At 50.2% G+C, this 15,211-nt stretch overlaps 1 protein-coding gene across 1 annotated transcript; it reads left to right on the top strand.

Moving 5' to 3' along the window:
- The first annotated feature begins 4,859 nt into the window (after positions 1–4,859).
- On the top strand, positions 4,860–11,049 carry LOC144105168 (uncharacterized). Its single transcript, XM_077638326.1, has 4 exons — positions 4,860–6,748; positions 7,199–7,317; positions 8,901–9,113; positions 10,905–11,049. The coding sequence occupies exons 1-4, from the start codon at positions 4,886–4,888 to the stop codon at positions 11,047–11,049; spliced, it is 2,340 nt and encodes a 779-aa protein (XP_077494452.1). The 5' UTR covers positions 4,860–4,885.
- The last annotated feature ends 4,162 nt before the right edge of the window (positions 11,050–15,211 follow it).

Here is a 15,211-nt window from a genome sequence, read left to right as displayed (position 1 = left end):
GCAACCATGCCGTCGCGTTACGCGGAGTGCTTGTAGAGGTTATCAGTGGCTTCGCCGATGCACCAATTCTCGTTGACCACGAGGAAATCGCTTTGCTACCAGCATCATCGAATTCCGACCGGGGTGAACTTCAATTCAACGTTCTCGTCAGCGGAAAAAGTGCTACAGCAGAGGTTTGACAAGTGTCTACTGTCATACTACGAACATTGGGAGCCGCATCGCCACGTATGCAGCCTACAAAAAGGCGGAACCGTCAATGTCAACTTGGAGCGCGTGACCGGCGAAGCTATGCCGTTGCGTTACACGGAATTTCTTCTGCTAGTGCAATTTATCAGTGGCTTTGACGACGCAACACCTCGTCGTGCACGAAGGAATCACTCTGCGGCCAGCATCATCCATTCCCGATGGCGTTGCACTTGAATTAAACGTTTCTTGCAACGAAAAAATTTCTATAGCAGACTTTGACAATTGTCCACTGCCATCCAACGAACATTGGTAGCCGCATCGGCACGTATGCGGCCCACAAGGAGGCGGAACCGTCAGTGTCAACTAGGGGCGTGTAACCTGCGCAGCCATGCCGTTTCGTTACACGGAATTCTTCTGCCTGTGCAGGTTATCAGTGGCTTTGCAGACGCACCACTTCTTGTCCAATACGAAGGAATTGCTCCGCTACCAGCATCACCTAATCCCGAAGGCGGTGAACCTGAATTCAACGTTTACATCAACGGAAAAAGTGCTACAGACGAGTTTGACACGTGTCCACTGCCATCCTACGAACATATGAAGCCGCCGCGACACATATGCAGCCTACAAGAAGGCGGAACCGTCACTGTCAACTTGGGGCGTGCAACCAGCGCAACCATGCCGTTGCGGTGCACGGAATTTCTTCTGCTTGTGCAATTTATCATTGGCATTGTCGACGCACCACTTCTCATCGAAAACGAAGGAACCGCTCTGCTACCAGCATCATCCAATCCCGATGGCGGTGAACCTGAATTCAACGTTTACGTCAACGGAAAAAGTGCTACAGACGAGTTTGACACGTGTCCACTGCCATCGTACGAACATTGGGAGCCACATGGGCACGTATGCAGCCTACAAGAAGGCGGAACCGTCAGTGTTAACTTGGTGCATGCAACCAGCGCAACCATGCCGTCGCGTTACACGCAATTTCTTCTGCTTGTGCAAGTTATCAGTGGCTTTGCGAACGCACAACTTCTCGGTGAGCACGAGAGAATCGCTCTGCTACCAGCATCATCGAATCCCGACGGCGGTGGACTTCAACGTTCTCGTTAACAGAAAAAGTGCTACAGCTGAGTTTTACAAGTGTCCACTGCCATTCTACGAACATTGGGAGCCGCAATGGCATGTATGCAGCCTACAAGAAGGCGGAACCGCCAGTGTCAACTTCGGGCGTGTAACCTGTGCAGCCATGCCGTTTCGTTACACGAAATCTCTTCTGCCTGTGCAGGTTATCAGTGGCTTTGCCGACGCACCACTTCTCGTAGAGCACGAAGGAATTGCTCCGCTACCAGCATCATCTATTCCCGAAGGCGGTGAACTTGAATTCAATGTTTCCGGCAACGGAAAAAGTGCTACAGCAGAGTTTGACAAGTCTCACTGCCATCCAACGAACATTGGAAGCCGCATCGCAACGTATGCAGCCTACAAGAAGGCGTAAGCGCCAGTTTCAAACTTGGGGCGTGTAACCTGCGCAGGCATGCCGTTGCGTTAAACGGAATGTCTTCTGCTTGTGCAGGTTATCAGTGGAATTGCCGACGCACCACTTCTCATCGACAACGAAGGAATCGCTATGCTACCAGCATCATCCATTCCCGACGGCGGTGAACTTGAATTAAGTTTACGTCAACGGACGAAGTGCCACCGCAGAGTTTGACAAGGGTCCACTGACATCCTATGAACATTGGGAGCCGCATCGGCACGTATGCAGCCTACAAGAAGGCGGAACCGTCAGTGTCAACTTGGGGCGTGCAACCAGCGCAATCATGCCGTCGCGTTACACGGAGTGCTTGTATAGGTTATCAGTGGCTTTGCCGATGCACCACTTCTCGTTGACCACGAGGGAATCGCTCTGCTACCAGCATCTTCGAATTGCGACGGCGGTGAACTTCAATTCAACGTTCGCCTCAACATAAAAAGTGCTACAACAGAGTTTTGCAAGCGTCCACTGCCATCCTACGAACATTGGGAGACGCATCGGCACGTATGCAGCCTACAAAAAGGCGGAACCGTCCGTGTCAACTTTGAGCGTGTGACCGGCGCAGCCATGCCGTTGCGTTACACGGAATTTCTACTGTATGTGCGATTTATCAGTGGCTTTGACGACGCAACAGTTCTCGTCGAGCACGAAGGAATCACTCTGCGCTACCAGTATCCTCCATTCCCGACGGCGTTGAACTTGAATTAATCGTTTCTGGCAACTAAAAAAGTGCTACAGCAGAGTTTGACAAGTGTCCACTGCCATCCAAAGAACATTGGAAGTCGCATCGCTATGTATGCAGCCTACAAGAAGGCGGGACCGTCAGTTTCAAACTTGGGGCGTTTAACCGGCGCAGCAATGTCGTTGCGTACACGGAATTTCTTCTGCTTGTGCAGGTTATCAGTGGCTTTGCCGACGCACCACTTCTCGTTGAAGACGACGGAATCACTCTGCTACCAGCATAATCGAATCCCGACGGCGGTGAACTTCAATTCAACGTTTACGTCAGCGGAAAAAGTGCTACAGCAGAGTTTTACAAGTCTCCACTGGCATCCTACGAACATTGAGAGCAGCAATGGCACGTATGCAGCCTAAAAGAAGGCGGTACCCTCAGTGTCAACTTCGGGCGTGTAACCTGCGCAGCCATGCTGTTGCGTTACACGGAATCTCTTCTGCCTGTGCAGGTTATCAGTGGGTATGCCGACCCACCACTTCTCATCGACAACGAAGGAATCGCTCTGCTACCAGCAGCATCCATTCCCGACGGCGGTGAAGTGAATTAAAGGTTTATGTCAACGGAAAAATTGCTACAGCAGAGTTTGAGAAGTGTCCACTGCCATCCTACAAAAATTGGGAGCCGTATGGGCCCGCATGTAGCCTACAAAAAGGCGAAACCGTCAGTGTCAACTTGGAGCGTGTGACCGGCGCAGCCATGCCGTTGCATTACACGGAATTTCTTCTGCTTGTGCAGCTTATCAGTTGCTTTGCCGACGCACCACTTCACGTCGAGCACGAAGGAGCGCTCTGCTACAGCATCATTTATTGCCGGTGGCTATGAACTCTAATTCAACGTTTGCGTCAACAGAAAAAGTGCTACAGCAGCATTTGACAAGTGTCCACTGCCGTCCTACGAACACTGGGAGCCGCATCGGCACGTATGCAGCCTACAAGAAGGCGGAACCGTCAGTGTAAACTTGGAGCGTGTGATCGGCGAAGCCATGCCGTTGCGTTACACGGAATTTCTTCTGCTTGTGCAATTTATCAGTGGCTTTGACGAGGCAACACCTCGTCGTGCACGAATTAATCACTCTGCTACCAGCATCATCCATTCCCGACGGCGTTGAACTTGAAATAAACGTTTCTGGCAACGAAAAAATTTCTATAGCAGAGTTTGACAAGTGTCCACTGCCATCCAACGAACATTGGAAGCCGCATCGACACGTATGCAGCCTACAAGAAGGCGGAACCCTCAGTGTCAACTAGGGGCGTGTAACCGGCGCAGCCATGCCGTTGCGGTGCACGGAATTTCTTCTGCTTGTGCAAGTTATCAGTGGCTTTGCCGACGCACCACTTCTCGTTGACCACGAGGGAATCGCTCTGCTACCAGCATCTTCGAATTCCGACGGCAGTGAACTTCAATTCAACGTTCGCGTCAACAAAAAAAGTGCTACAGCAGAGTTTGACAAGCGTCCACTGCTTCCTACGAACATTGCGAGCCGCATCGGAAAATATGCAGCCTACATGAAGGCGGAACCGTCAGTGTCATCTTGGGGCGTGCAACCAGCGCAACCATGCCGTCGCGTTACATGGAGTGCTTGTAGCGGTTATCAGCGACTTTGCCGACGCACCACTTCTCGTTTACCACAAGGCAATCGCTCTGCTACCACCATCTTCGAATTCCGACGGCGGTGAACTTCAATTCAACGTTCGCGTCAACGGAAAAAGTGCTACAACAGACACTTGACAAGTCTCCACTGCCATCCTACGAACATTGGGAGCCGCATCGGCACGTATGCAGCCTACAAAAAGGCGGAACCGTCAGTGTCAACATGGAGCGTGTGTCCGGCGCAGCCATGCCGTTGCGTTACACGGAATTTCTTCTGCTTGTGCTATTTATCAGTAGCTTTGACGACGCAACACTTCTCGTCGAGCACGAAAGAATCACTCTGTTACCAGCATCATCCCTTCCCGACAGCGTTGCACTTGAATTAAACGTTTCTGGCAGCGAAAAAAGTGCTACAGCAGAGTTTAACAAGTGTCCACTGCCATCCAACGAACATTGGAAGTGTGATAGCGTGAGCACCTAGCGAGCCGCTGACGTGTCATTCCGTGCTGCTGATAAGCTGCGCACGGCACGCTATCGGCGCACTATAAGAGCACCATGCTCTTGGCAATAAACGTTTTTTAATTCTGGACCTTCGTCGATGCTGGTCGTAGTTATTTCACTGGCGACGAGGATGGGATCCGTCGGGACTGGCCTGCCAAGCGTGTCTGGGCAAGATCGGACGACGCACATCGGAAGCCACTAACGCGGACTGCAAGTGGCTGGCGTCCAGGGGCAAGCAGCTGACAACGGATCCTACGCACCAAGCAAGACATCGACACGATAAGTAACTGCACCGAGGCGTTGTTACGTTTACGTTGTTACGTTTGTGCACCGAAGCGATGTCGCGTCTTGGCAGAATCGATGAGTACGACCCCAAGGTCCAGAATTTTGATTCTTACTTGGAACGGTTTGAACATTTCGTCAGCGCCAATGAGGTCTCGGAAGCAAAGAAACTGTCAGTTTTTCTAACAGTACTTGGCGCAGAGGCGTATGAAGTCCTCAAGAACCTGGTAGTTCCAGCGCTTCCCGGTGAAAAGACTTTCGCTGAAATCAAGATTCTGCTGAAGAATCACTACAGCCCGCAAACTTCAGTCATTGCTGAAAGGTGCAGGTTTAACCGCCGAGTTCAACTGGAGCAAGAGAGCGTAGAAGATTTCGTTCTGGAGTTAAAACACCTTGCTCGGAAGTGCAATTTCGGAGACTTTCTGCAGGATGCCTTGCGAGACAGACTGGTAGCAGGCATTCGCAATGAGGAAACTCAAAGAGCTCTGTTCACCACGGAAGGCTTAACATTTCAAGGCGCATGCAAAATTGCGCTGGATAGGGAGTTGGCCACACAGCAGGCCGCGCTATTGCAACAAATAGGTCGCAGTGAGGCACTCAACGCGGTGGGAACGCACGAGAGGTGCGACCGAAGGACAAAAGACTCAACGCGAGGAAAAAGTCAAAAACAGAAGTGTAGCCGCTGTGGCAAGGCGCATACTTCAGACAGCTGTTGGTACAAGAGGTACAAGTGCAGACGGTGCTCGAAAGTGGGTCATCTTCAAAATATGTGCCAGGCAAGCCGTGAAGAACTAAAAGCGCATCTAGTATCCGAGTCATCGGAAGAGGAGTCCACGTTATACAGTTGCGACGCTACGCCTTCTAAGAAGAGCTATGTTGTGTCTGTGAATGTTGAAGGCCACGACCTGCCAATGCAGGTTGACACCGGTGCTGCTGTGACTGTTGTGCCGGAAAGCGTGTACGCCGCTAAGTTGTCGCATGTCAAGTGTGAGCCAACGAAATTGGGGCTCAAAACTTATACAGGTGAAAAAATGCATGTGATCGGTCAATGCAATGTCACTGCTCGCTATGAAGGTCAGTGCGCCGTGTTACCTATTGTTGTTGTGCGTGAGGGTGAGCGCCATCTGCCTATACTTTTAGGCAGGAGCTGGCTTGAGAAGTTGCAGCTTAACTGGAAATCTCTTTTCGCCTTGAGCATTGACGACAGGGTGTTGAAGTTGCATTCCAAGTTCCCTAGTGTATTTTCTTCCACTTTGGGAGCGATTAGGAACTATGAGGCAAAATTGGTTCTGCAGCCAAAGTGCACTCCTGTGTTTTGTAAGTCCCGGCCAGTACCCTTTGCGTTGCGAGAAGCGGTAGAAAAAGAACTGTCTGACCTTGAAAAGAAGGGTGTAATCGAGCGAGTAACGCAGAGTGAGTGGGCAACTCCCCTCGTAGTGGTTCCAAAGAAGGAAGGTGACAAACTAAGGTTGTGTGGCGACTTCAAAATCACGCTCAATCCGGTCCTAAAAACGGATCACTATCCATTGCCCCTACCGGAAGATTTGTTCACAGCCGTTTGTGAGGGAAAAGTGTTTTGTGTGCTTGACTTATCATCAGCATACCAGCAGGTGATGCTAAGCCCGGAATCCAAAGCAATTGTTACAGTAAACACGCACCGGGGGCTCTATCGGTACAACAGACTTCCCTATGGTATAGCGAGTGCCCCGGCTTTGTTCCAATCTTTAATGGATAAAGTCTTGATGGGCATTAAGAATGTAGGTTGCTACATTGACGATGTCATTGTAGCTGGCCAGGACATAGATGACTGCGAAAAAACACTTGAGCTAGTTTTGCAACGATTGAACGAATACAACATTACTGTCAAGGCAGAGAAATGCAAGTTCTTTATAAGTTCAGTGTGTTACCTCGGGCACAAGGTAAGCTCTGAGGGGATACATCCCACTGAAGGCAAAGTGAAAGCAATCGCCCATGCTCCTGAGCCGGCGAATTTCACTGAGCTGAAAGCTTATCTAGGGCTAATGAACTACTATGGCAAATTTTTAAACAGCCTAGCGTCTGTAGCAGAGCCATTGTACAAGCTACTTCGAAAGGGAGAGCGTTGGGTTTGGACGAAGAAATGTAGCGATGCGTTTGAGGCCACGAAACAGCTCCTTATCAGCAGCCGAGCGCTCACGTACTACGATGCACGCAAACCGCTGGGGTTGCAATGTGATGCATCAGCGTATGGTGTTGGAGCGGTCATTTTTCATGTGTTTCCCAACGGCCAAGAGCGTCCAATTGCATTTGCTTCGCGTACCTTGGCACCTGCAGAAAAGACCTATGCGCAGTGTGAAAGAGAGGCTCTAGCTCTTATTTTTGGTTTGCAGAAATTCCACAAGTTCTTGTATGGCAGGAAATTTGACTTGTACACGGACCATCAGCCACTATTGGGAATTTTGGGTCACAACAAAGCCACGCCAGCATTAGCAGCTGCCAGACTACAAAGGTGGTCTTTAATTATGTCTGCTTACCAGTTCACTCTGAAATACCGCAAGGGAACTGAAATTGAGGTGGCTGATGCTCTGTCAAGATTACCTACTTGTGGTTCTGCTAAAGCAGAAACTGCGGAATGTCTGTCTGTTTTCGAATGCACCCCGCTCACAGCGCGGGATGTGTCAAAGGAGGCTGCACGAGACGGCACCCTCAGCAAAGTAATCGAGTATGTTCGGTCGGGTTGGCCAGCAAATGTCGTGGACGAATTGCAACCTTATTACGTCCGTCGCCTGGAACTCTCCGTCGAACAAAATTGTCTCACATGGGGGACGAGAGTAGTTATACCTGAGAATCTGAGGCCCGCAGTCCTGTCCTTGCTTCATGAAGACCACCCTGGCTCTAGTCGAATGAAAATGTTAGCAAGAAGTTTTGTGTGGTGGCCCAACATGGACAAGGCTATTGAGGAGTACATAAGGAAGTGCAGAGTGTGTCAACTCGTACTACCGGCAGCTCAGCCTGTACCTCTCCAGTTGTGGCCGTACCCAACAAGGTGTTGGCAAAGAGTACATGTTGACTATGCGCAACAAGGTAACCACAACTTTCTTGTCTTGGTGGACGCCTACTCTAAATGGGTTGAAGTTTGGCCTATGACGTCAACTTCCACCTCTCAGACTATTAGTAAGCTTCGCAGCCTCTTCGCAGCGTATGGTTTTCCAGAGGAGATTGTCAGTGATAACGGCCCACAGTTTGTGTCGCAGGAGTTCGCAGCATTCTTGTCTCGTAACAGTATCAGACATACTAAGACTCCACCATATCACGCAATCTCTAACGGAGCAGCCGAGCGGCTAGTCCAGACAACCAAGAAGGCGCGTTTAAAGCAAGTGTTGTTCCTAGCTGAACACGGAAAGCAACAACCCTTGCAGGAAGGATTAGACAGTTTTTTGATGTCGTACAGGAATTACCCTCATTCTCTAACTGGGAAGACCCCAGCCGAGCTGTTTCTGAGGCGACAGCCGCGAGTTAAATTGTCGTTCCTCAAACCGAGTTTTGAGCAACATGACTGATAAGCAACGATGCATTAAGCAGCAAAGAGACAAGGACAGGGGCTGTGAACGTGCTTTCGCCGTGGGGGAAAGGGTGTTTGTGAAGTGCGTGCGTAGTCAGGACACCTCTTGGGACGATGGCACTGTGGTATAAGTGCAGACGACGACGCTGTGGTGCCTCCTCGCCGTAGCCAGCGTATGCGCCGGCCCCCGGATTGGTTCAGACCATCAGACTTCAAGAAATGACTTCGTGTTGTCTAAGGGGGGAGGAGATGTGATAGCGTGAGCACCTAGCGAGCCGCTGACACGTCATTCCGTGCTGCTGATAAGCTGCGCACGGCACGCTATCGGCGCACTATAAGAACACCATGCTCTTGGCAATAAACGTTTTTTTAGTTCTGGACCTTCGTCGATGCTGGTCGTAGTTATTTCAGGAAGCCGCATCGCCATGTATGCAGCCTACAAGAAGGCGGAACCTTCAGTTTCAAACTTGGGGGGTGTAACCGGCGGAGCCATGTCGTTGTGTTACACGGAATTTCTTCTGCTTGTGCAGGTTATCAGTGGCTTTGCTGACGCACCACTTCTCGTTCACGACGAGGGAATCGCTCTGCTACCAGCATAATAGAAACCCGATGGCTGTGAACTTGAATTCAACATTTAAGTCAACAGAAAAAGTGCTACAGCAGCGTCTGACAAGTGTCGACTGCCATCCTACGAACATTGGGAGCCGCATCGGCATGTATGCAGCCTACATGAAGGCGGAACCGTCAGTTTCAAACTTGGGGCGTGTAACAGGCGCAGCAATGTCGTTGTGTTACACAGAATTTCTTCTGCTTGTGCAGGTTATCAGTGGCTTTGCCGACGCACCACTTCTCGATGACGACGAGGGAATCGCTGTGCTACCAGCATAATCGAATCCCGACGACGGCGGTGAACTTCAGTTCAACGTTTACGTCAACAGAAAAAGTGCTACAGCTGTGTTTGACAAGTGTCCTCTGCCATCCTACGAACATTGGGAGCCGCATCGGCACGTATGCAGCCTAAAAGAAGGCGGAACCTTCATTGTCAACTTGGGGCATGCATCCAGCGCAGCCATGCCGTCGCGTTACACGGAGTGCTTGTAGAGGTTATCAGTGGCTTCGCCGATGCACCACTTCTCGATGACGACGAGGGAATCGCTGTTCTACCAGCATAATCGAATCCCGACGGCCGTTAACTTCAATTCAACGTTTACGTCAGCGGAAAAAGTGCGTCAGCAGAGATTTACAAGTGTCCACTGCCATTATACGAACATTGGGAGCCGCATCGGCACGTATGCAGCCTACAAAAAGGCGGAACCGTCAATGTACACTTGGAGCGTGTGACCGGCGCAGCCATGCGGTTGCGTTACACGGAATTTCTTCTGCTTGTGCAATTTATCAGTGGCTTTGACGACGCAACACTTCTCGTCGAGCATGAAGGAATCACTCTGCTACCAGCATCATCCATTTCCGACGGCGTTGAAACGAATTAAACGTTTCTGGCAACGAAAAAAGTGCTACAGCAGAGTTTGACAAGTGTCCACTGCCATCCAATGAACATTGGAAGCAGCATCGCCACGTATGCAGCCTACAATCAGGCGGAACCATCTGTTTCAAACTTGGGGCGTGTAACCGGCGCAGCCATGCCGTTGCGTTACACGGAAATTCTGCTTGTGCAATTTATCTGTGGCTTTGCTGACGCGCCACTCCTCATCGGCAACGAAGGAATCGCTATGCTACCAGTATCATCCATTCCCGACGGCGGTGAACTTCAGCGTTATCATCAACAGAAAAAGTGCTACAGCTGAGTTTTATAAGCGTCCTCTGCCATCCTACGAACATTGGGAGCCGCAGCTACACATATGCAGCGTACATGAAAGCGGAACCGTCAGTGTCAACTTAGGGCGTGTAACCGGCGCAACCATGCCGTCGAGTTACACGGAGTTTTTTTCTGCCTGTACAGGTTATCAGTGGCTTTGCCGACGCACCACTTCTCGTTGACCACGAGGGAATCACTCTGCTACCAGCATCCTCGAATTCCTACCGGGGTGAACTTCAATTCAACGTTCTCGTCAGCGGAAAAAGTGCTACGCAGAGTTTGACAAGTGTCCACTGCCATTGTACGAACATTCGGAGCCGCATGGGCACGTATGCAGCCTACAAGAAGGCGGAACCGTCAGTGTCAACTTGGGGCGTGCAACCAGCGCAACCATGCCGTCGCGTTACACGGAGTGCTTGTAGAGATTATCAGTGGCTTTGCCAATGCACCACTTCTCGTTTCGTTGACCACGAGGGAATCGCTCTACTACCAGCATATTCGAATTCCGACGGCAGTGCACTTCAATTCAACGTTCGCGTCAACGAAAAAAGTGCTACAACAGACATTTTACAAGTGTCCACTGCCATCCTACGAACATTGCGACCCGCATCGGCACGTATGCAGCCTACAAAAAGGCGGAACCGTCAGTGTACACTTGGAGCGTGTGACCGGCGCAGCCATGCCGTTGCGTTACACGAAAGTTCTTCTGCATGTGCAGGTTATCCAGTTGCTTTGAGGACCCAACACTTCTCATCGGCAACGAAGGAATCGCTATGCTACCAGCATGTCACAACTACCGCTCGTCGACCGGCTGCCTAGCGCAAGCCGTCGAGGCACAGGGGCCGCTTTACGCTTCCTTGTAGCCTAAAGGCGGGTGTTGGACAACATTTATTTGTAAAGGTTGGTCAGCCCATGCGTGGTGCACGTGTGTCGGAGCGTCGGGGATCGAGAAGGAACTCAATGGGTAGAGGTTTCTAAAACAAACACTTCACTTGGCGGCAGAGAACAACACAGAAAGGAAAAAACGAACACGGGGAGTGACAGGAAGAACAATACAGAAGGGTAGCGGATCGGGCTAGTTGGTGCAGATTGGACATTTTCAGAAGCGCTAAAACACCGAGGACGCAGAGGGAACAGACAGGGACGAGCGCTACTTCCAACTGTTTATTTCGTAAAACCGCAAGTGCTTTAAACAGTTCTCGAACGCTTTTATGACACGGCAGTAAACTACACGTGCGAGAATACACAGTATAGCTACCGAGACTAAAAGAACCAAGGAGATAAGTGCACGATTACGTTGATACCCTGAGGAAGGCAAGTTCTTTTTTTCACAATGAAATGGACGGTGAGCTTACACAAGTGCTACCCAGTGATGCTATGTTCTGTGCTTCTATAATATATCGGGTTAGTTGATCACGACTACGTCCGATGATGTGGCACTGATTTAACAATGGAGCACAATTGCGGCACTTACTGCAGTGAATGGCTAGGTTGCTTCCGAAGGAATTCTTAACATTGTTGTTGTGCTGGCGTAGCCGGTCATTGAGACAACAGCCCGTTTGCCCAACATACTTTTTGCCACAAGATAGAGGGATGCAGTACACAACACAGTCTACACCGTCCACGTACGCTGTTTGGTGTTTCATACCACATAATTGTTTGACAGAAGAGTAGGGTTTCGTCAGCTTGCAAAGCGGAAGCAACCTAGCCATTCACTGCAGTAAGTGCCGCAATTGTGCTCCATTGTTAAATCAGTGCCACATCATCGGACGTAGTCGTGATCAACTAACCCGAGAGATTATAGAAGCACAGAACATAGCATCACTGGGTAGCACTTGTGTAAGCTCACCGTCCATTTCATTGTCAAAAAAAGAACTTGCCTTCCTCAGGGTATCAACGTAATCGTGCACTTATCTCCTTGGTTCTTTTAGTCCCGGTAGCTATACTGTGTATTCTCGCACGTGTAGTTTACTGCCGTGTCATAAAAGCGTTCGAGAACTGTTTAAAGCACTTGCGGTTTTACGAAATAAACAGTTGGAAGTAGCGCTCGTCCCTGTCTGTTCCCTCTGCGTCCTCGGTGTTTTAGCGCTTCTGAAAATGTCAAATCTGCACCAACTAGCCCGATCCGCTACCCTTCTGAACTTCCGGAAGGATATACCCTTCCGGAAGGATATGCAAGATCCTGCGGGCAGAATGTCATCGACAAGCTCGGCTTTACAGAAGCCACCTGGCCATGCAGCTGCTTGACCCAACGGATTCGTCAAAATCTGCTCGCCTTCTACGGGAATACCGGCGCCTGGCTTCTCGAGCTACCGAGGCCATCTGGCAGCACCAACTGAAGATTCTACGGTTGCAGGTCACCGCCCGAGCACAAGCGAAGGGCACCCTGCATAACCCCGAGGGATTGGCTTTGCCAGAAGACATCAAGAACGTCCTGGCCCTTGGCCCCAAGTTCGCCTACGAAACGAAGAAGTCAGGTCATGAGCTTCTGTCCATGGTACGTCGGGTTTCCAAGTTAGCTCCAGACTCCGACGAGGCCTGCCGTTGCACCTTGGACGGCATTGACGTCCTCAACCACAGCAGACCGAATCCATCCAAACTTCCCCTGAAACGCGTTGCAAATTTTTTGTTGGAACAGTCCATGTGTGTTATACCGGCAGATAAGGAAGGCGGCTTTGCTGTCTTCTCCCACGACAGTTTCAACGCGAAAGCGCTGGAGGCTATCTCCGCCACCTTCAATTCCCACGGTGAGATCTCGCTCTCCAGGCGGAAAACCGAAGCGAAAAAATTGTGCACCAGGCTCAGCCTAGATAAACTAACCAGGGGCATTCAGAATTGTCCGCGGAACCACCTCGATGTTTTTTTCAGTGCTAAAACGCATAAGATTGACGTGCCCTTAAGGGTGATTATTTCAGAGAATGGGGCGTGGCAGAAGTGTGTGGCCTTGTTTCTTCAAGAAAAGCTAAATCTGCTAAGCATTGACGACCCCTTTGTGGTTAAGAACTCAGAAGAAGTATTAGACTTTGTTTCATCCCATCCCGACAAGAGCCTTCAGGCCTTTTCAATCGATGTTAAAGACTTTTACTACTCACTGCCACATGCTTCTTTACTAGAATATGTTCAAGACAGCATCGACCACTTCGGTGTTGTCCCCTTCCAAAATGATGCCGGGGTTTCATGTAGTGGCTTTCTTGAACTTTTGCAGTTTTACCTGAAAAATACATTTATTTCCTGGAACAACCAACCCTTCCTACAAAAGGAAGGTGTATGTATAGGCTCCTGTATAGCACCGGTGCTCAGCGATCTGTTTTTAAGCTACCATGACAGAGCCCTCCAGCGGTACCTGGAGGGGTCAAAGGTTTTTAAGGTGTTTAGATTTGTGGATGATTTTTTAGTTTTTATTGACTGTGACCAGAAATCCCTTCAACACGAAGCTAGCCAGACTTTAGTAGCCTTCCAGAATAATCTCAGCCCACTAAAACTAACCCATGAACTACCATCTGGCGGGGAAATCCGCTTCCTCGATATAAACTTCTCACTCACCGACAACCACGTTTGCTGGAGCTACGAACCTCGCGGCAATAAACCCCTCTTAGCTTTCCGCTCCGCCCACTCTAAGCTGGTTAAGCGAGGAGTGATTGCACTTTGTTTCAGGAATGCATTGACGAAATCTTGCCACCACTGCATGCCCCGTAGTTTTCATAAACAAGTGAACCGGTTATCCGCCGCTGGTTACCCGGTTCCACTTCAGATCTCGGTAGCAGAACGCGTCCTTAGGAACCTGAACGGTCGCGACGAAATCGCAAATAAGTCTAGTGAGAGAAAAAAGGTTGCTGTGCTCCCTTACGTGCACACTGTTTCACACAACCTAAAAAAGGTAGCGCAGAAAGCAGATGTTAGAGTTGTTTTCACGGCCCCTAACAAGCTAAACATGCTTTGCAAGCTGACGAAACCCTACTCTTCTGTCAAACAATTATGTGGTATCAAACACCAAACAGCGTACGTGGACTGTGTAGACTGTGTTGTGTACTGCATCCCTCTATCTTGTGGCAAAAAGTATGTTGGGCAAACGGGCTGTTGTCTCAATGACCGGCTACGCCAGCACAACAACAATGTTAAAAATTCCTTCGGAAGCAACCTAGCCATTCACTGCAGTAAGTGCCGCAATTGTGCTCCATTGTTAAATCAGTGCCACATCATCGGACGTAGTCGTGATCAACTAACCCGAGAGATTATAGAAGCACAGAACATAGCATCACTGGGTAGCACTTGTGTAAGCTCACCGTCCATTTCATTGTCAAAAAAAGAACTTGCCTTCCTCAGGGTATCAACGTAATCGTGCACTTATCTCCTTGGTTCTTTTAGTCTCGGTAGCTATACTGTGTATTCTCGCACGTGTAGTTTACTGCCGTGTCATAAAAGCGTTCGAGAACTGTTTAAAGCACTTGCGGTTTTACGAAATAAACAGTTGGAAGTAGCGCTCGTCCCTGTCTGTTCCCTCTGCGTCCTCGGTGTTTTAGCGCTTCTGAAAATGTCAGAAGAACAATACAAAACACGGAACGCGACAAGCAGGAGGCACACAATACAAAAGTTAATCCGTCCAGTTAGGACACGAACAACAGGGGCATACAATGCCTTAGATGTCGAGAATACAACATTACATGGAAAAGAAAAGGAGAAGTCCGGCGGACAGCACATACGGGGGCCAAGGTGACGACTCCGTTTCGGGTGGCTGTCGATGCGGCGATGGCCCGAAGACGGCGGGCGTGGTGCAATGGAACGCGTGCCTCGGCGCGGTAATTCGGCCTTCAACGCCGCGCACACACCACCCAACCTCTTTCGTTGCCTGTCTTCCCTCGACTGTCCTCTCCTCAGCTCGCCGCAACCCGCACGGGGCCGGCGGCCGACGGACAGTTTCCCTCCCATCATTGGGACGCTTAATCTTTGTTTTTTCACGCGGGACGACGGGGAAGAGGGGACGTCGTAACCGGCAAAGCACCCCCGGAGCGCGCCGGAGAGCCGCGC

This window comes from Amblyomma americanum, chromosome 9 (genome assembly GCF_052857255.1).
Source record: "Amblyomma americanum isolate KBUSLIRL-KWMA chromosome 9, ASM5285725v1, whole genome shotgun sequence".
Taxonomy (NCBI): Eukaryota; Metazoa; Arthropoda; class Arachnida; order Ixodida; family Ixodidae; genus Amblyomma; species Amblyomma americanum.
Note: the sequence above shows the minus strand (reverse complement) of the source record. Positions and strands in the feature narration are given on the sequence as shown.